Below are 21,436 nucleotides of genomic sequence, written 5' to 3' on the forward strand. Positions count from 1 at the left end.
AGCTTTAGCGGTTATTACTAATACTCAATATCACACTTGCAGGGTATGTGGTGAGGGGTTTTTTTTTGTGGATTGTTTATTTTGCTTTTTCTTTTTGTGGTGTGAGTGGATGTGTTTGCTTTGTGTGGTGTGGTTTTGTGTTTGCCTTTTTTTTGTTTTTTTTTTTAAATACACTCCCGTACAACTGAGTAAATTAAGAAAGCCCTGTCTGGTTATGGAGTGAACAGGCAGTCACTGTGAGAGGAATAGAAGCTTGCTAGGAAATCTACTCTAACAAAAATCTGTACTTTCTTATTGTTAAAATAGTAATACTTGAAAAGATCTTTCCTGTTTCCATCATTGGTATTCTGACTATCTGTGAAATTAAGAGGAAGGAAGGAGTATTTATGTGTTACTTCAGTATTGCAGCTATCAGAATTTCATTATTCTTTTTCTTCACAGTTGATGATTTTAGGACTGTTTCTCTGAAGCTGTTGCAGACTCACTTTAAGAAATGTTTGGAGGAACGCAAAGTGAGCAGGGTGGAATTCCTCCCAGTTCATTGGCACAGTTCTCTGCATGGAGATGCAACAGGTGTAGACAGGTGAGGGTGTTGTTTAATGCTGAAAACATCGAAAAAGCTGCTTTTTAGTGGGTTATGGAAGGTGGAGAAAAAGCAGTTTATGTGCTCTGCAGGCTGCATGAGTAAATGTATGACTGGATTAGAGAATTGCAGATTTTTTAAAGTAACATTTTGATGAGTATTTGGAAAGCTGGAAAGGTGTGAGGAATATTTCTCTTGTTTATTTTCGTGCACACAACTTTTCAGTACTGGATTTGCATCAGAGCGCATGGTACTTGGTGATGAGTGAATGTGTAGAGATTATGATCACAAGGATGAGGTGGTGAGCCTGGAGATGTTTTGTCCATGAGGTGTGGGCAATTTAGAGTGGAGACTTTTCTGTTCTTTACTTTCCTGCAGTCTGATTTGGTTTGACTGTAGGAGTTATTTGTGAGGACGTCATTGAGCAGTCCATTCCTAGAGGAGTGCCTGAATTATGATTAAGTACTTGAGCTAGGGGGGTTCTTGTTTTGGAGCAAAGTATCTACATTTGGGTAGGAGTGTTACAGCATTTAAAAATTTGTTTTTAAATCCCTTCTCTGTACCTACCCCTTTGCTGTGACTTGACATTTCAAGTTGTTTTCCTTGCTCAAAGCTGGGCAAATAAAAATTGTGAGGGTGGCAACCTGTGCCACTTAAAGTGACGCTGATGTTCTCCAGACTGTTCTAGCTCGGTCAGATCACACCGCTTTCCTCCAGCCTTGGTGTTTTATTTGCATTTGAGCACTGTATGGGGAGGGATCCTTATTCTGCTAATCAAACCAGGCAGTCTCAAGTCTATAGCAATTCCACTGCAGCTGTCTTGACTGCAGACAGGCAGATGGTGATGCCAAGATTTTTCTTCAAAAAGAGAGCATTTACCATTCTGTGATTCTAATTTTATATGTGAGTTCCTCTTCCACTTCAGTCTGCTCACCAAACTTCCCTGGTACTTTATGAGAGCAGTGTTGGAATAGAGAAGAGGTTATTTCAGGCATCCCTCCAGCCTGGAGAGAGAAAAAAAGAGCTGTATCTTTCTCAAATATTCCAATCAGCAGGTAGCATTAATGTGTGAATATGCAACAAGGCCAGAAGGCTGTATGGGTTTTTAAAATCTCTTTAGAGATTCCTTTCTGTAGCATTTACATTGCATTAATTTCAAAGTTCTCACGGGTGTTTCTTTAAAGCCTTTCGTGCTTTTAACGATTCTGTGTTATCAGGAACATAAAGAAAATCACTCTGCCGAGCATTGGTCGCCTGAGGCACTTCACCAACGAGACTCTGCTCGACATCCTGTTCTACAACAGCCCCACCTACTGCCAGACCATCGTGGATAAAGTGGGCATGGAAATGAACCGCCTCTACGCGCTCTTCATGAGCCGCAACCCCGACTTCAGAGGGGGAGTCTCTGTGGCCGGGCACAGCCTAGGTGACTGAGGAACGCTGCTTTTATCCCGCATCACTTCCTCCTTCAAGGAAAACGGCCCCTTTGTTATGCATGAAACTCAAATTAGCTGGTAGACAGCCATGCCGGCTGTCTTTCAGAAAATAACTGACAAACTCCTCCCAACGGAAGTTGGTACTTGCCTTCGTGAAAACTCAGTGTCTGGTCTGTGTTGAAAAGTTAACAGGTTATTTCCTGTCTTGTTAGGTGGGTGATGTCTGTATCTCAGAACCCCCACTTAGTAAAAGTACAATAATTTTTTGGAAGGATAAGTGTTCGAGCAGCGTATTGACATACTGGTTTGGACTGGAACTTTTCTTCCAGTTCATCAAGCAGTCTCAGGTGTTTAAGGAAAAACAGTTTAGTCGTGGCAACTACATATAACATAAACAGGGAAAAAATGGGGTTGCTTTTAGCTGAGAGTGATTATGTTCAAGTTAATATATTTAATTCAGCCATCGCTTTTGATCAAACTATACCGTGACGTTACTATTGCATATAAATCTTGCTCAAGATTTAGGGACAGGAAAACCTGATATTTTTCCCAAATCAATTCTAATTCCTGTTTGCAGGTTCCTTAATTCTGTTTGACATACTCTCTAACCAGAAGGACTTGGCTTCATCCGTAAATTCTGGACCATTCTCTGGTGTCAATGGGAGTGTGAAGGACGTGGCTGTTCATGATAAACAGGTAATTTGCATGCTAGTATTTCCAGGCCAATAGGTCTGATATTTTCAGTCATTTTTTTCTTAAAACTGAACCAAGTGTGTGGGTTTTGATAGTACATTTAAACATGTTAATGGGAAGGTACTGTTTTGTAAATATTGTCATTTCTCAGGACAAATTAATTAGATCTCTCTTAAATTTCAAGGCCAGTAATGAGATTTGATGGTAAACTTGTAACGCCTTTGACATTGTGTACATGTAACTTGGTCTAACAGTATCTGAAGTGGTGGGGGACATGTATAAAAGGGAAGGAATCTGTGTTTAGTCGAGAAATGGTGACCAGTTGTTTGAGGAATAAAAGGAAGCATTTTTGAGTGTTTTGTCTCTCACAGTAAGTTTTAAATATTTGTTTTGCAGGTCTGTTTTAGTGGAAAATCTATATCATGCTTCACTAAAAATGGTTATATATTTACAGAGCTTGCTTGATAACGTTTTTGAGAGAAAATAGTTAGCCATGGTTTTGCTTGTTGCTTGCTGGCTTTCCACTGTTAGAGGATGTGATTCTTTCTGTGCTGTTTTTTTGAGATGACTGAAGACACCAGTTCCTTGGGCTCCTCCATTGCTACTTCTGCTGATGACCTTTGTGAGCCTGAAGCAGAGGAAGATGTCCCTACGCTGCAGAAGACTCTGGAAATGCTCAGTTTGTCAGAGTATGTGAGCACCTTTGAAAAGGAGCGGATCGACATGGAGTCTCTGGTACAAAAATGTTCACTTGGCTTGGAGGGGTTGCCCAGGCTATGGAGGTTTATGTTTGGGTTTTCTTGTTGTTGTTTTGGTTTTCCTTTTGGTTCTGTGGCCATGAGAGCAGTTGCAAAAATAAGATAATCAATGCGTGACTTGAAGACTGAATGTTCTGCAGCTCTTGTTGTTTTTTCTTGGTGTGGTGCATCCTCCCAGTTATGTTAAGGCACTTTGTGTCATATCTTTTTAATGTTTTTTATTTTCTGTAGCTTTATAAATTGTCTTAACAAATTCAGAGGTCATTGCCAGTAAGAAATTATTCATTTTACTAGAAAAGTTACAAGTACTTTTTCTACTAGAAAAATATGTTTTGATGTGTGTATTTGGTGTTTGTTTCTTTAGCTCATGTGCACAGTTGATGACCTGAAGGAGATGGGGATACCTCTAGGACCAAGAAAGAAAATAGCTAATTTTGTAAAAGACAGAGCAGCCAAGCAGGTAAATACATATTTCAGGATTGGAATTAAGAGTTGTTAAGCAACTGTAACTGACTTCCTTGCTGTAGAGTAGCTTCTATTCTTGAATGCTCTCGTTAACATCCTGGATATATTAAAGCAATTTTGACAATTGTGAAATTGACTTTTTTTTTTTCCCCTAACTTTAAAACTTTTCTCAAAAGGAACAGAAGAAAGCAGTAGCAGAAAAGAAAGCAGTGCTGGCTGCCACACTCCAGACTCAAGAAGACACCCAGAAACCAAAAGAGGCGGGTTCTTCTGTCTCACCTTCAGAGTCTGGTCAGATGCACTCCAAGAGGAAGCTCCCAGTTGGTGCATCCGTGTCTTCTGTGAACATTGACTATGAGTATTTTGAAGTTGGAACTGGCCAGGTGAGACTACATAGGTCTAAGTGATTTGAACAATTTAAAGGATTTGATCAGTCCTCTCCTTTCACTAGTTTTTTTTTTTTAATGTTGATGATCTTTTGCTACTTCCTTTGAAGCTGACTGTTCTGAGAGATGATGTGTCTGGTTTCTCTCTGGTAGGTTTCTGTGGTTTACAACGCACTGGACTTTGAACCAGATATTTTCTTTGCTCTTGGTTCCCCTATTGGTGTGTTCCTGACTGTGAGGGGTGTGGAGAAGATTGATGAAAACTACAGGCTCCCTACCTGCAAGGGCTTCTTCAATATCTATCACCCAGTGAGTAGCAGTGCTTTTGAGATTTGATTTTAGTTGATGTAGGTGACAGAAAAGGCAGAATACTAAGTTTTACCTTTGGAGCATTACACCTCTTGTTCCCTTATGAACATTTCCAAACATGGGTTGTTTTAATATTTGCCTTGTTTCTTTTCAGAATTAAGGAAGTTGGTTTTTTTTTTCATTAATTTGTAGATTTTTATGGAATGTTTGTATTTTTACATGCAGCATTTGTCCTCCTCTGTCTCATTTTGTTTAACAATTTAACAGTGACACGTTCATAGAGATTGAGTGCAAGGAAATCTTGCCTGTTGTGTTTCCTCATTAGAATCTCCTTCTGTAGCAGAACAAGACCAAAGTAGTTCATGAACCTGCTTAATATATTGTGAAGTGAATTTCTGTAAATTCAAATAGTGCAGAATCAAAAATGGTTGTCTATAAACCATAAATAGAGATTTTTTTTTTTCACTGAAATGTGATAATTAGAATAATTTTAAAGATAACTAAATGCCAATGTGTTGTCTCTTAACAGCTTGATCCAGTAGCTTACAGGTTAGAACCAATGATCATTGAAGACATGGATTTAAAACCGGTTCTCATTCCACATCATAAAGGCAGAAAAAGACTTCATCTGGGTAAAAATAAAACTTATTTCATATGGATCCTGTTATTTACTCATTTGATGCATTAGAATACTGTACGATTTTAACAGACCAATGAATATCCCCGGGTATTTGACTCCACATTTTTCCTAAACATCAGAGGTAATTCCACCCAGCCCTATAAGTTGGACATTCACAGTATCATTCAAAAGTAATAATCATATTTCCTCCAGATTTAACCAGAGTTAAATAAACTCTTAAAACTCTACCAGAGTTCCATTAAAAAAATGCTGCACATTGCTTGATCATCTTCTTTTCTAAGAAGAAACACAAACTAAATTTGTTGGTGTCCCTAATGCCCACCATGATGTGTTTAACCAGAGTCTGTTCAGTGTTGGAAACCCTGAGGGAAAAGGAGCTCCTGTAGCCGCTGGAGGGCAGGGACTGATTTTGTCACTCGTGGGTGCACATCAGAGCAAGGTGCTCTGCTCTAAATTTTGCCCATCTAATAAGGAAAGTCAGTTTTGCTGTTGTGCAAGTTCAGAGCCCTCCTGAGAGCTTCTCTTCGTGCACTTGGAGAGATTCTGCAGCATCTCTCCTTTGGAATTGTCCATTAGAGTGAGTCTGCTTTGCCAGACTACACAAGATATTGTTTCAGGTTACAACTCACTAAAAGTGTGTTTAGGAAAGGAGAAAAATGTGGTCTGTTGCTCCTTACTGTTTTAACTTTGATGTAGGTGGATTCATTGACCCATTCCGTAAGAAGTCAATTGTGTATTGCATTTCACCTAATCTTTTGAAATGGGATGGAGAAGCAAGAAACACACATTTATGACACAGCAGGCCTGTTTCCCCTGGTAGTTGGGATCTTTATTGAACAGAACTTCATCATTCTGGCTTTAGTTGGTATTTTTAAATCCTTCTGAATTAATTTTTTTTGGTTTTTTTTCTTTCTCAGAGCTGAAAGACTCTCTGTCTCGGATGGGATCTGATCTGAAGCAGGGCTTTATTAGCTCTTTGAAGAGTGCGTGGCAGACCCTTAATGAATTTGCACGTGCTCATACATCTTCAACCCAACTCCAAGCAGAGCTGGAGAAAGTAGCTAACCAAATCAAAGAGGAGGAAGAAAAGCAGGTGGTGGAAGGTACGTGGACACACTGATTTTCCTGTAACTTACTTATAAGCTGACACTTGATAATTCCAGTGACTGTTTGCTGTTGATTTTCCTGACCCTGTTAAGGAGGTCTCTGCTAAAAGCCAGGTTCCCACCAAAGCTGCTCGTCACTCTCCCCCTCAGCTGGGTGGAAGAGAAATTACAACGAAAGCTTTGGGTTGGGGTGAGTTCAGGAAGCGATCACTCAGCAGTTACTTCTTGATAAAACTGTTTAAAAGTAAGTGATGTTTCTGAACCATGCCAGCCGATTCAGGTTGTTATTATTTTCTTACAAACACTTGGAAATTACAGCAGGAAAAATGGGTAATATTTCTTAATTATAGTCAAGCAGGCTGTGCTTAAAAATAGTTTAAATCTGAAACTCGTTGATTTTAGCTGAGAAGATCACTGAAAGCCCAGAACCTCCAAAAGATGAAGATGTTTCAGTGAAGGTTGGGATGCTGAATGGAGGGCGTCGCATTGATTATGTTCTACAGGAGAAGCCAATAGAGAGCTTCAATGAATACCTGTTTGCTTTGCAGAGTCACCTGTGCTACTGGTAAGGGGAGATACCTGTGATTCCAGAAATGCTGCCTAAGGTACACAGTATTTGTGATTGTCCAGGAGTGTCAGGCTCAGGGTGTTGTGCTTGGATGTCACTATGTGATAATCCGATTTCAGAATAAAATCCCCTGGTAACACACAGTGAGCAAATTTTTTGCAATAAAGACGTTGAACACTGTCTTGATCTTTGACACTTCAAACACAGAGTTTTAACTACTGTCATTTTCAAAGCAAGGAGAGCTCTGGAAGCATTTTGGCAACTATAGCTTTTCAAACAAAACTGTTCACAAAGGGTTTTTATTAGACTACAATAAGTGATAAAACTTTATTGCTTCTTCTGGCGGAGCAAAGGATATGTGAGCTATATTTAACACCACCCCTTGGTATGTAATGGCCAACCTTGGGTGTCAGCTGTGAGCTGTGCAAAGTGGTGTCGGTGAGGGAGGAGTGACTTGTCTCATTTTGAGTTCAGCAAGTGCTGGACAAAGAGTGCTCTTTGTTCTTTCTGAGGGTTTTGATTTTCAGTAGGTAATTTGAGCAGCAGGCGTTTTTTCCAGAGGTTAAAATACAGCTCTGAAGGCGTTACCTGAAGGGTCTCATTCGAGCCATCATCACTTGCCCGTGGAAGCTCAGCACCTGCCAGAGGAGGGGTTCCCGGGGCTGCTGTGAGCCCTGAGCTCTGAGGTGACCCGTGGTGGCAGTGCCTGAAGGGATGGGAATCCTTTCCACAGGGTGGCAGCCCATCACAGGATTTTCAAAACTTGGTACCTGTAGCTGCTTTTGTCATTCGAGTAAGGAAGATAAGCAGGGTGATTAATGACCCAAATGATGCTCTGAGTGTTGGAGAGATTGGAGCTCCTGTGTTGAACCTTCTGCTTGCTTGTTTGCTGCTCATTTAATGCAGAGACCATCAAGAAATGCCTGTGCTGAATTGTGGAAAATACATGTAGTACCTTAGCTTGAATGTTGAATTCTGTACTGGTGTTCAGCAAATTAGGCTCCTCACATTTGGAGCATCGCAGTTCTGACCATCTAAATCTCTTTTACTGGCTCTCTATATCATTTATTTTAAAAAGTACAGGAAGCTGCCCTCATCTAACAACTCCTGCAGCTCTTTGTTAAAATGTCCCTGTTTAACATTATTTTTTATGTTGGTATTGTTTATGTGTGTTTAAATAGCATTTTATAGATGAAGAAGAAAATTAAGTCTGTTCATGTTGACTTTAAATTCAGATAGCCCAAAGCTTTGATTTTTGGAAAACAGCCATTTGAGTGATATTAATCTTTAAATTATTTGAGAACGATCTAACATTTTAATGGTAAAGAAGAGAGGAAAACTATGGGTATTTAACATAGTCTGTTTACAATTAAGGGCATGCCAGTTAGAGAAGAATTAGAATATTGTTGCTAGAACTCGGTTAATTAATGGAATGGGACAAAATGAGTAGAATGAAGCATGGAGTATATTCAGGACAAAAAGTGATGCATTATTTGAGGAGATTAAGGCAAGGAAGTAACATCAAAGAGGTGGACAGAAGAGGGGATTTAGAATTGCAGCATAGGAAGTCAAGGAGGACAGGAGGAGGAAATGCTCTAGAAAAAAGGTAACTGCATAGGCTAGGATTGCAGAACCGATTCAAAACTTGTGTAGAATTATAGTTTGAAGGAAGTTGATAGAGGTAAAGCCATATTAGTGAAAAATAAATACTAGGCCAAGAGGTTGTACCAACTTTTTAGAGACTTAGGAGAATTAGAAGATGGACCATACTGAACTAACTTTTTTCTTTTTTCTTTTTTTTTTCCGTCCCTTTTTTCCCTTTTGTTTTATTTATTTCATTCTTCATAGGGGATCTGAAGACACTGCCTTGCTGTTTCTCAAAGAGATATACAGGACCATGAATATCAATCCTGAGCAGCCACAGCATTGATGTATAAAAACATGAATTTGTAAGTTTGCTCTAATGTAAATTCTGTGCTCTCATCAAATTCAGCTGCAGCTTAGATGTCTTTACCTTCCCTTTCTCCTCTGAAGTTTAAATTGTGAAGCCATAAAATGTCATTCTGATTGCAAAAACAATTTCTAAACTTGAATGCAAACGAAGTCTTTGAGTTCTTCCTTTCATTCCCAGAAGATATCTGATGTTAGTGCTTTTGGTACTGGATGATAATTGCCACTACAAATACAACAAAAGTATGATCTCTTTGTTATGCTTCTCCCTCAGTTCAGTCTGTGAATGTCCAAGAATAGGAAAACTTGAAATTGGATATGATGAAACTTTATTTACAGTGCAGTAGATGGAAGAGCCCCAACAGTGTTTCATTGTTGCAATGTCCCTGTGGGATTGGTTGAGCAATGGTGCATGTTAGCCAGCAAAAAGCTGTTAAACATTGCTATTAATAAGTTAATGAGACCCTTATTTAAATCAGTATTTTATTACCTTTGTACAGATTAAGAATTTCAGTAGAACAAGTGAAATGACACAGCATAGAAGTTTGCTTGGAAAAGAAATTAAATGGAAATTATAATTGAGTATCTTAGATCTGAAATATTCTCGCAGGTATTTTTATTTTAAGATGTAGGTTTCCAAACTGAGGATCTGTATTGTAGCAGTTTGCATCACTGGATGTCACAGAAAAGAAAATACTTCCTTTTGAGAGGCAAGGAAGAAATAATATGCACCTTGCCTTTTTGGAATCATACAAGATAGTTTCTGATATATTTCTCCATTTTCAAAAGAACTGATAATGTCAAGGTACATAAATACCCAGCATGAAGAGAAATGCTTGACATTTCAGAGGAATATTTTAGGTATCTTTCATTGCTACCACCCAGTTTTAGTACTCTTGTAACAGAATGCTTCTGATGGTCAGTTGATAGCAGCTTTTTTTTTTAAATAAAATGTCAAGGCTGATCAAATGCGTTTCTTTAAAGCGTGGAGAGGTAAAAAGGAAAAGGCACCAGCTGGCTGCACAGCTCTGACAGGGGTGTATCAGTCATCACAATGGCTTGTGCTGAGTCTCAAGTCACAGTTGAAGATTTTTTTCCTCCACTTCTAATTCTTTATGATGTCTCTGGTTGAAATCTTAGGAATCTCATTGCAAAGGAAATGCCTTTAAACCTCGTTGCAGGGGGGAGTGGGATGTGATGATCTATCAGTGCAGAGCTCTGAGGAGTTTGTTGCTCAGCTGCAGCAGGCACTGGGATAATTGTGGTTTTTTCACTGAGAACTGCGTGCTCAGGGGACAGTTTAGCAGGATGTCACACAGCACAGTCAGGGAAGTCTGTGATTTCATTAGGAATTGCTCAGAATGTCCCTCAGCACTGGCTGGACTGGACAGTTTGAGACTGGGATTCAGATATCAGAGGCTTAAATGGGAGGGCAGAATGCACTGGAGTGCTGTCTTGGGGAGGCTGCACACCACCAGGATCTTTTCCATGTGACAAGAAATGTCTTTACATGTGCTGTGTGAAATATTATCACAAGGAATCTGGAAGAAGTGGAAAATTCTCCCCAGTGTTAGCGGTCATGTGGGTTTTTTCCTTTTTTCTCTCTGTTCTTTTAAGACCTTCGGTGTGAAGGTAATGGATTATCCAGTGGTGCCTCTGACAGCAACATCCATTTTATTTTGTAGGAGTGACTTGATTTAGCTCTTCTAGATCATCTTGGAGCTGCTCTTTGTGAAACAGTAGTGTAAGGTTTCATGTAAACAATGGAAAGAGGTTCACCAGCAGATTAAACCTTGGACATACAAACTATCACCAGTCCTCAGTAGGATAATTTATTACCAAAAGCTAAAGAATCTAACAGCTAGTTAAAATGTATAATGAATGACACCTTATTAGCAGTTGTGAGCTTTTTCTGTTTGCAGTTGTAATTGCCAATTTGTGTCCACAGAAAATACATTTCAGAGGCTTACTGTGTGAAAAGTTTGATTAAAAACGTGAATGGATTCTTAGATCTTTTTGTGTCCTCTAGAAATTGAATGGTGGCATATTTCATTTGATTAGGACTACTGCAGGAATAGAAAACCTGATAGATTTCCTATTTCCAATATGTTCATGTTCTGTTCTCTCTGCACAGCCATACCCGTTGCTCCTGGTGAAAAACCCTCTGAAGAACATCTGGTATTTTCATAGTTGCCCGTGACAGGAGAAACATCAGAGGTCTTTTTCCTGCCAGTCCAGAACTTGCTTGGATTCTCCCTTCTTGTGTCACTTCAAGCAAACTTAAGTTATGAGATGATCAGTGCTGTCATTCAGGAGATGGATGGAATGGCAGAGTTTTGATTTTAAATCAGTTCAGTTGTACCTTTGCCAAATACAAGGTGATTGAAGAAGGGGTTTTTGGCATGCAAATCATAACTTCTCTCCTTCAGCTCTCCTGTCTCAGCTGGCTGCCAGACATGCTTTGCCTACCAAGGCAGTGTGTCCTTAGTAGAAAGGACTCGATGAGGAACAGCAATAATCTACTTTTCTTGACACATTTGTTCGTCCACCTTTAAGAAATGAAATGTGAACTGTAGTTATGACCGTCTTTACTACACACAAACCAGTTCATATTTACTAAAAACTAGCAACCAGAATCATTTTCTTACTATTGTAAGTGTGATGGAGATTATTTTATAAAGACCTTTTTAAGCCTCTGTTAAGAGTTTTATTGTGGCTTTTTTTTAAGTGAAAAATGAACCTTTGACTTTGAAAATACTAGAAGTTTGTTACAGCCAGTTCAGTGTTCACCTGTCCTGAAGTGAGGAATGAATTAAAAAGACATTTTGATCTGGTAATTATAGAATCAGAGACAATTCTAATTTAATTAAGGCAATTTTATTGAAATTAGGCTGCAGTTGTGAGAACTAAAACACTTACCTTGACCTTGCAGTTTAACATCTCAAAACAGTTACTGTAAATAGGAGCCTGAAGCCTATGGGTGCTAGATAATGATCTAGATCCAGCCCTGCAATCCAGACTCCATTTTCATGTGGTGAGGTTGAGGTGAGTTAGGTATTGTGAAACCCTTGGAATTCGTGTCTCTGAATACTGAGCTTCTGTAGCTTTCCTCTGGCTTCAATCTGCACACACATTGTGGCTTTCCTTAATATTAGTGGTTTAATCTTATTCCTGACTCTTTGCCTCTGTTATTGCAGTAAACAAATTTTGAAATGCAGTATGTCCTTTTTTTTTTTTCCTTGATATATGTAAAATGCACATTATTGTGTATATAAATTGATCGCTGTAATTAAAACTACCTTACTTCCAGTGGGTCTTTACAACAAGGTTTTGTATTTAACCACAAAAACATAGCTTGGATGGTTGCTTAGTCCCTGCTTAGGGCCTGGTGCAAGGCAGGAGATCCTTTGCCTGTCTGGTGCTCTGTTGTAATGCTTGACTGCCGGGATTGCAGTTTTTTTCCTAATACACAGTTGAAGTTTTCTGGGTGGAGCTCTTATCTGTGGCCTTTTGTCCTTTCTCTGCATCTTCAAGAGTAACACCTCTGTCTTTGGTTCTCTCACGTTGGATAGTTGAGGACAACAAGGAGATTTTCCTGTTTGACTTCTCAAGACCCAATGCTTTCCTTGGCATCTCCTTGCCTGCCATGGGCTGTGACCCTCCAGTGATTCTTGGAGCTTCCCGCTGAGCTGGCTTTCCAAAATCCTCCTTGCTCTGGGGAGCAAGTTTGCCAAAGGAAACTTTTTATCCAAAACAGACAAATGTCTTTGTATCCTTATAAATTAACCTGTCAGACAGAATTTTTTAAGCTTTACGATGTCCTTTGTTAGTTAGAACACAATTTTTAAAAATATATATAAATAAAACACGAACTCCAGGACCACTGGCCTCATTTTCATGTTAGATACCAGAGTGGAGGGTTATATACACTGGTATTTATCAACTTTGTGCCACACAACAATCTGAGGAGTTTGCTTAAATAGCATTTTTAACAAGGTGCTGGGCTGTGACACATCCCCTAGGAAGGGGATGGCAGCACCAAGGAACAGTCAGATTTTATGGGTATTTGAGAGGATTTGTTGCAGGAGAGCCTGGCTGGCAAGGAGCTGCCTTTGCAATGGAAGAGGGAACAGGAGGATGCTGCAGGAGTGAGGAGCATTGGGAGGGCAGAGATTGGTTTGGGAATAGGGCATAAAAATGAGTTACAGAAACAAAAAATGGGCTGCAGCTACAGCAACAAGCCATTCTTACATCTTAAGTGCAAATGGAAGTTCAGACATGAAGGAAGGAAAAAATGACTAACCTATGGTTATATAAAACGAGGAAAAATAAAATAAATGGAGTTTAGAGGGTGATTTTAAATCTGCTCCAAATGAATACTTGTCTTCCTCAGCAGAAATCTTCCTTGTGTGCTGCAACACACAACATACACAGCACAGCTTCCTGGATATCCAGTAAATTTTAATTTACATGTATTATAATGCATAATCAAACATATAAGGCTAATTACACTTTAATTAGACAATCCATACACAAAAATTTAGTTTTCCCTGCTATATTTCCATCTGTGTTGAAGTGATTGCATGCATTAAAAAAAAAAGAAAAAGAAAAAGATTGTCCAGAAGATTTTTTTTTTTTTAAATATAAAAATATCTATGGAACAGGGCATAGTAGGACAGGAAAGGAGGTGGAAACTTTTTATTAATTAATTGCAAGCAAAATAATCGGAGCCTTTCAAAGAAATCCAGTACCTGCGCCAAAAATTCTCATTTAGACAGAAGTAATTTTTTATCAAAAACTTTTTCTTTTGGAAAACTTTTTATTTGCTGCTTCTCTCCCTCTGTTCCAGGATTCCCTGCTCGTTCCAGTAGGAATATTCCTGTCCTTTGGGAACACCTCCTCACACAGCTGTTCATAAAATGAGCATAGTCACATAATTCCTCCTTGTGCTGGGAGATGCCTTGCATGGCACAGAAAATTTCCAGTAGCTGTGCTGGAATTGTCCTGGTGCTTTCCCAATGAATGTTAAATTAATATTTATAACTTTGCGTCTGCAATATGACGAATGTTTCACAAACTCTGTCTAAAATGATATTTCCATAATAATATTCTCCCTGTCTTCCCTGCATGTGATTTTTTTTTTTTTTAACATGTGATGAATAATAAAATCTAGCATTTCGTATTTCCTACAAAATAATCAGTGCCAGGGTGCTGCTGGTGGAGAGTGGATGTTCAAATAGGAGCAGGGATTGGGGAAGAGCTGTATTGATGGACTATTATTTTAATCATCCCTTTGAACTGGCGTGTGTTCCCCAGAGTTGAAATTAAAAAATCCCATTAATTTCTGTTTAATAACGGGAAATATTATTTCACGTGCCTGTTCCCATTTCAGAGCTCTTGGCAAACCTGTCCTTAATCCAAATGGTGGAATCATTGACAACTAATTGGATTTAATAGGAGCAGTCTAGGTTTTTTGGTTTGGTTTTTTTTTTTCCACACTGTTCTTACAGCAACTCTTGAACTCTGAGCTTGGCTCTAGATTTGATTTTCATAACTGTAAATCAGGATGAATTCCCCAAGGCTGCTGGACCCTCCCCAGTGTAAATATGATTCCAGGCAGCCTGCAGGGATTTCCACAGAGCCACTGAGGGGCTCGCTCTTTGCTTCAGTGCAGGTTTAGCAGGGATGTCCTCTCCAGAGCATCCCGTGGTGGCAGGGGTGGGGTAAAGGGCAGCAGAAGATGGGCTCTGGGTACCACACAGCTCCTGGGTGTCTGCCAGGAAGGAGGCTGAGGGGAAAATGGGCATTGCAGCACTGAGCTGGGATCTGCTGCATCCAAACAGGGTCCTGCAGCATCCTTGGCCCTGCGTGTGGAGTTTGACCAGGAAACACGGGAATACCCGAACCCTGTGTTCTGCTGTGTGATGCAAACAGGGGTAAGAGGAGCAGGGATGTAGGGAGGGGTTACCCCAATCACCAGCACCCAGGGCTGTCCCTGCAGAGCTGCTTTCCTGCTGGACAGCCCCCATTTCTCCAGCCTGCTGAGATCCCCCTGACAGGCAGCACAGCATCACCCGGCACTTGCTTTTAGGGTTTATTCCCACCTGCACAGCGACCTATGGACAGAAAAACAAAGTGCTCTGCCCTCTGTTGCAGATCCCAAAGTATTTGTCTTTTATTCCACAGAGGAAATTTTCAGTGATCTGAGCAGAGGTGGCCACGAGTACAGGGTTTGCTCAGCTGAGCTGCCTGGGGAGCAGAGAGCCCCACCTAAAGCACCCCTTGAAGGTAAAATGCAGCTCCCCAAAGTGCAGGAGGGGTGGTGCTTTCAGCTCGATGGCTCTTAAAGCACAGCACTCTCAGGCTTCCTTCACATGTGGAGGCCGTAAAAGAAACATCTTTTATATGTCTATAACCCAGCTTCAGATCCATATAAATCCAGGCAATCAAAAGGGAAGTGTGTCTGTTTAAGAGATGGTTATAGAGAACAAAGGTCTGAGAGGAGAACCGAGCAAGCAGTTCACCTTACAGCTCACTTTCTGCCAAAAAACTGTTCAAATAACTTCTAATGTAATCTTGGTTAAAATGGCCTCATCAATACAACCGAAGCAATGTTTATTCAGACCAGAGACTGCTCTGAGTGCATGAGTAGGACAGGGTTTATTCAGAAAGCAGGAGCTCACTTGAGTGAGTGAGAGAGAAGCCAGGTTTTCCTGAGCAGAGGTTTGTTGTGGGTGTTGTGAAGCATTTGGTTATTCATCTGTTGGTAGCGTAGGGGATTCACGGTGTTCTCTGCACTGCAGGATGCTCAGGTCTGATTGTTCTGTCCCCACTTTCCTGTCTGCACAAAGGACTAAGAAAATACAGCTCTGAATAGCTAAATAATCATCTGGAGCTCTAGCGGGCAGGGAGGGTGTAAAATGGTGTGGAAGGGAGATGAGGGACAATCAGGTCTCAGATTTCTGCCCATATAAAGTAGCCAGGAAAAGGGGAGCTCGGCTTTGTCATGCAAATACTTCCTCTGGTTTTCCTCCTTCGCTTCTCAGTGGAAGCTCCGTGAGGAGAAAATACAGACAGTGAAAATCGGGAGTTGTAGCTGGAGAGCAGAAATAAATCACCTCCTTCATGGAGGTGGCAGCATTTCTGCAAAATATCTTGGCTAAATGATTTGTTAAGGGACCATTCTGTCTCAGAGCTGAGCTCTGTCAATAAACAAGATTAATTTTGCTTTTCAGGCCATCCTTTGCACAATATATGTGGTTTCAGCCGCTGGAAGCCCCTTTGTTAACAGGGTCATGATACAAGCATATTGACTGAGATGTGGTGACATCTCACAGTGAATGCATTGTGAAATCCTCTCAGGAGATAACACACCTAGAAAACAGTGGTGCCTGACAGCAGCAACAGAGCTGTTAACAGAAACGATGAAAGATAGAATTAACAATTAGGAATAAATGCATATGTATGTATTATGAGTTTATGTAATGAGGCACCTGTTTGAAAAGTCCTGAGGCCAGAAGAGGGATTTCTCCTGTAACATCAATGCTTGATTTGAAAGGTTCTTTGATTTGTGAAGAACCTCTGCTCTGCACAGAATCTCTGAAGCAGGAGCTCAGTGCAGCCTCAGTGCCTGGGCACAGAGAGCTGCCTGAGCAGGAGCTGCAGTGAATTGGGTTTGGCTCCCAATCCTCTCGAGTTCAACCATCTGTGCAGAACTGCCATGTGCACCCAGGTGTTCTAGTACTCATAAACTGGAAGAGGAAATAAAGAAGTGCAAAATACTTTTGGGCAGATTATTTTGTCCTTTGTTTTGATAATAGATCCCAAGCCTAACCCTTCCTCCAGGAAAGAATTATACAAGTTATAAACCCTCGAAGATGTATTGAATTCAAATACACTTGAGTTATTTTAATGTGTCCCCAATATATTTTGAATATGACCTTGACTTGTTGCCTTTCTTTTAAATGGCATTAAGTTCAAAATGCCAGCTGCAGCAGACCACTGACAGCAGATTCAAGGTAGGGGTGGAAATGTCTGTGCTGTGTTCAAAAGGCCTGTGTCAGGCTCCTTTTACTCTAATGAGAACTTACTAATTAATTCTGCAATCACTCAGGTGGTATTTTGACATATTTGGAGTAGCAACTTCACCCTACAAGCTTCTTTCCCTGTTTTGATCACTCAGCTGCCTGCTTGGATGTGTCTGTGCAGCTGTGAGGCTGCCTGGGGACCTGAACTCGGGTTAAAAGTAGTTCAGAATTTTAAAAAAAGGCTTTTTCCTCTGCAGCAGCTCCTGGTTCTGGTGAGCCAAACAACATCTCAGCCACAGCAGAGGCAACAGCTTGGGGCTGTGGAACTTAGGCCAGCAACACTGCTGGAAGCAAATGCTTGTCAAGCTGTTCCTTGGGAGGTTGATGTGGCAACAGCTATTTTTTTTATTATTTGAGTTGAAAACGTATAACAGACTTACTGTCTGCAACAACAGCTCCTCAGGTGTCGTTTGGTATCTGTGCAGGCTGGACTGCTTAACAAAGATCTTCTGCATCCTTTAATCTGAGTCATTGCTGTAGCGTGTAAAGGACTTTTGTTCACCGCTGGCCATGGGAGGTTTTTAGCCGGGCAGTCTCCTGTTGACTACAAACAAATATCCTCAGCAAAAGATCTCAAGTAGCATTAGCGCAGGAGTAAAAACCCTTTGGACAGTCTGTGTGTGCTGAACCCACAGTGTGCCTAATTTGCTGAAAAATGTGCCTTGTTAGGTATCATTTTCTCCAGATATGCATTGACCTTTCCTTGGATTTCAGCAGGAGGTTCATGGTTAAAGTACAAGATAATTAATGGCCTAGCTAATCATATCAGATGTTGTACTGGAAGCACTGAGGGTAAAGCAGTTAGGGATTAGTTCAGCAGAAGTTAAAATAATCTGTAGGCTAAGAACGTTGTGGATTTGGGCTTGGCCAGTGGGGAAACTTTGGAAGTTTGTAGGAAGGACAAACTCAAAACAGGCATCAATTCAATGAGCTCAACACTGGTGCTTTATCAGCCCCAGCCCTAAGGAAAGCTTGAGGCATCCTGTGCTTTCACTGCCAGGGGTCAGGAATTTGAAGTTCACCAAATTTATTTAAAATTGAAGCTGATGGTAGGATGGGGAAGGAAAGGAAAAGTCTGTACAACCTTAATTGCTGAAAATTGTTAAGAAGAGCAGCGTGAAGGATGGATTTGGGAGCAAGGCAGAAAAACCTTTTGCAGAGAACTTGTCTGTGCTGGCAGCTGGACCCTCCTGGGCTTGAGCAGGACTTTACCTGGCACAGAAGCTGGGATGCCCCTGATGGGAGCATGCCTGGGCCTCTGCTGGGCTTCTTATCCCCTTATCCTGCCCAAGGAAAATGCCTCATCCAAAAACCCTTCCTTGCCCGCTGCATCGACTCCGAGCTCATTTCTTCAGGTCACAGAGTCAGCTGTGATGGCTCAGGGCCTGCAGGAGGGCTCAGCTCTGCCCACACAATGTGTCTGCAGAGAAATGAAATAATATTTTCCTTTTGCTGCTCTTCATTCCAGGTATCCGTGTATGTAACTCTCACAATGCACCTTTGCTAATCAGAGCAATATTCAGCAACATTCTTTTTTCACACTGCCCCCATTTATTATAATAAAATATCCATAAAATGTCCCAATAAATTGGGAGAGAGCAGTGCAGCAGAGTGGTTACTGTAAATAACCCTGGATCTGGGTGAAACAAACAGGAGCCCAGAACGTGGACTTGGTGATGTGATAATATCCCATATTAAATGCAAATAACAGAGCAGCAACCTGCAAGCATCAGTGCTAGAAGAAGAAAGGGCAACGCAAAAATATTCACTGCCTGGCTTAAACTAGATTTGATCGTCACAAACCTACAATTTACAGCCCAAATAAGGCTTTTGAGTGTAAAACATTATTTCTACCTTAACTAACGGATGTGGAAGCAGAGAAAGCACCAGAAGTAGGGACAGATGGCTTGTCATCGTTGTAAGCAATTCCCTTAGGGATGTACCAACTTTCAAACACAGTGAATATGTGCCTCTTGCCAAGATTTGTTACAGAGCTCCGCGATCCCTTGACTCCAGAGCTGCAGAGAAAAGGTCTGTGTGAAGAGCACAGCTCTCTGGACGAATTGCCTTTGTAGGTACCCAAGAGAGGGATCAGAAAATCCCACTGGAATACAGAGGGAAAAGAGTCTGTTCTAGATGCCTGATAAACCACAGGAGTTATGCACAGCGCATCTGAGGACAAACAAGAGCGGTGCAATTCCTTGTGCGCAGTTTTTTGGCGGCGCGTCTGACCGTGCCTCCAAAACACGCTGCCAATGTTTTAACAAGGGCTTGCTGTGGATAAAAATTGTTCCTGCCCCGTTATCCAGTGGTAAACTTCACGTGCCAGTGGCAACCTGCAATGCAAAGGTAATAAATGTCTCATTTCTTGCTCTCGAGGGCACTTTAAAACAACAGTGAACTCCACAATCTTTACTTTTCCACACTGAGTTTCAAGAAAGAATTCCCTCAGGAGGGAAAGGAATTTCTTAAATTCTCTTTACTAAGGGAATTTCAGCTCAGATTATTAAGGACTTCACCTTCAGCACAGTGAGTTAAGGGCTTGGGGCTGAGCTTTGTGCTGATATATTTTGCAGAACTCCAGCTCTAACAAAGGAGCTCCAGCAATGCGTGCCAGCAGTAAAAGCAAACCTTGAGTTTATCTTGGCAACGCCCTCACTCACGTTCTATCCAAAACTATAAAATACTACTACTATCAGCCCCGAATCCATTGCTTCTAAGCAATGAGCTCCAGGATTCAATTAGTGGATCATTATTAATATGCACGAGAGAATGACTTTCCTAGAGATAATGCCAATTACTCAGGCAGGGATGGTGCCCATGAGATAACCTGTACTGCAGAACAGAGACCTTGGTACTCTGTGCCCATGCTGTTTTCATGCCCTGCGAAGATAGCAGCTGGTTTAAACACAGCCTGGTGTGTATTCTGCTCCAACACACACAGGGAATTATGGCTTTTCGAAGTTCTGTTAGTATTGGCCATTATATGTATCTATATACACATACACAGTGCAGAACTTGTTTTAATTTTAACTTTTTGAGAGTGCCTTGAGCAGAATTAGCTGTTTTTCATGCCCAGTACCGAATGTGGGAAGCATTATATAAAATGAGGATTAAGCACATCAGAAATGGAAAGGTGGTTGAAAGAGAATGGGAGTTGGTTAGTGCTTCAGTGGGATTTAGATCTGACTTGACATGTTTTTGGGGAGCAAGCCCTGCTGACAACCTCTTGCCCTCTCTCCTTGGCCAGTTCAATCCACACCTCTGCAAAGGCAGTTTACAAAAGCGTGCAGCGAAATCAAAAGTCCTATTTGAATGTGAAAATACCCATGATGGGCCCTTCTTTTTAAAATCCAAGATGTAAAGAGGAAAATAAATGTTTATTTTCATTAAATAGTCAGATACAGGAGTAAAGGAGGTCAAATAAAATATAATACCTTTATCTTGCTCTGAGACAAGAGCAGCATAAATTGATTATGCTCACACAGACTTTTCCTGGGAAGACATGTTTCAGAGGGGGTCTTCATTCATATTTTTATTCAGGAACAGGGAAACTCAGACATGGAAAGTAATTAAAATTTCTTCTTCGACATGGGAAGGAAAGACCAGCAGCAAGAAGATTTCTCCAGACAAGAATGAATACGTGTAAGAGACTCCTGTTTGTGCCACAGCCAGCAGCACCCTCCTGTCCAGAAAGATTCCTTCACAGGGAAATTTCACCTGGCCTAAGCTGGTTTTTGGGAAGCAAAACTTCCCAATGAATTTATCCTGCTTTCCCTGCACTGGCAGCAGATGGATTTTTCCCAAAAAGAAGAGAAATAAGAGAAGGAAAGGAAGGAGCCGTGTCGAAATTCAATCCATTCATCCTTCTTGTCATCCCTGTGCAACCAAGCTCTCTCATCTTTCTGGAGGAGACACAAGGGCCATTTAATCTCTTGGAAGGAAGAGCTGATGAGCCAGAAAATGAATGAATTATCAGCAAGTGCAGACAATCCATGGGAGAACAGTACACGCAATGTTGACCTTGTGCAGGAGAATTTCTGTGCAAGGCGTGAAACCACACACTGACGATTTTTTTCTTCTTTTAGTTTTATCTCTAAGCAGTAAGGAAAGAATTACAGGCTGAAATTCTACCAACCTGGATGGCCTTTGTTAATTATTCTGTCGTGTCGGACCTGAATATCAAATTTCAGTTTTCTCTCTCAGGCACTTCAGTTGTACCTATTAATGTTGTCAGATAAGTTTTGTGAGAAGGCAAAATTCATTCCGTAGGATCAAAAATTGATTAAATTATTTTCTTGAATTTTCATTTTGTTGACATAAAAGGAACCTACACACCTCTGTGCGCACTTCACATATTACAACCCCCTGTTAAAACATGGCATTCCAGAAAACAAGGTAATGACAGATGTTTTTATTGCTCAAGACATCTAATGTGTGAATGGTAAATTACTG

The 21,436-nt window shown here is 40.8% G+C and overlaps 1 protein-coding gene across 1 annotated transcript in view; it reads left to right on the top strand.

Annotated features, from left to right (window-relative positions):
- Positions 1-12,203, top strand: part of SEC23IP (SEC23 interacting protein) — a 21,007-nt gene extending 8,804 nt beyond the window's left edge. Inside the window, exons 8-19 of the mRNA XM_040071437.2 lie at positions 442-583; positions 1,801-2,009; positions 2,597-2,715; positions 3,277-3,447; positions 3,835-3,930; positions 4,112-4,318; positions 4,475-4,630; positions 5,160-5,262; positions 6,188-6,373; positions 6,779-6,941; positions 8,793-8,893; positions 11,029-12,203. Of these exons, the coding sequence (XP_039927371.1) occupies positions 442-583; positions 1,801-2,009; positions 2,597-2,715; positions 3,277-3,447; positions 3,835-3,930; positions 4,112-4,318; positions 4,475-4,630; positions 5,160-5,262; positions 6,188-6,373; positions 6,779-6,941; positions 8,793-8,874 (1,634 nt within the window). The 3' untranslated portion in view covers positions 8,875-8,893; positions 11,029-12,203. The remainder of the gene's footprint in view (positions 1-441; positions 584-1,800; positions 2,010-2,596; positions 2,716-3,276; positions 3,448-3,834; positions 3,931-4,111; positions 4,319-4,474; positions 4,631-5,159; positions 5,263-6,187; positions 6,374-6,778; positions 6,942-8,792; positions 8,894-11,028) is intronic.
- Positions 12,204-21,436: the final 9,233 nt, after the last annotated feature.

The sequence above is a fragment of the Hirundo rustica genome, chromosome 8 (assembly GCF_015227805.2).
Source record: "Hirundo rustica isolate bHirRus1 chromosome 8, bHirRus1.pri.v3, whole genome shotgun sequence".
Taxonomy (NCBI): domain Eukaryota; kingdom Metazoa; phylum Chordata; class Aves; order Passeriformes; family Hirundinidae; genus Hirundo; species Hirundo rustica.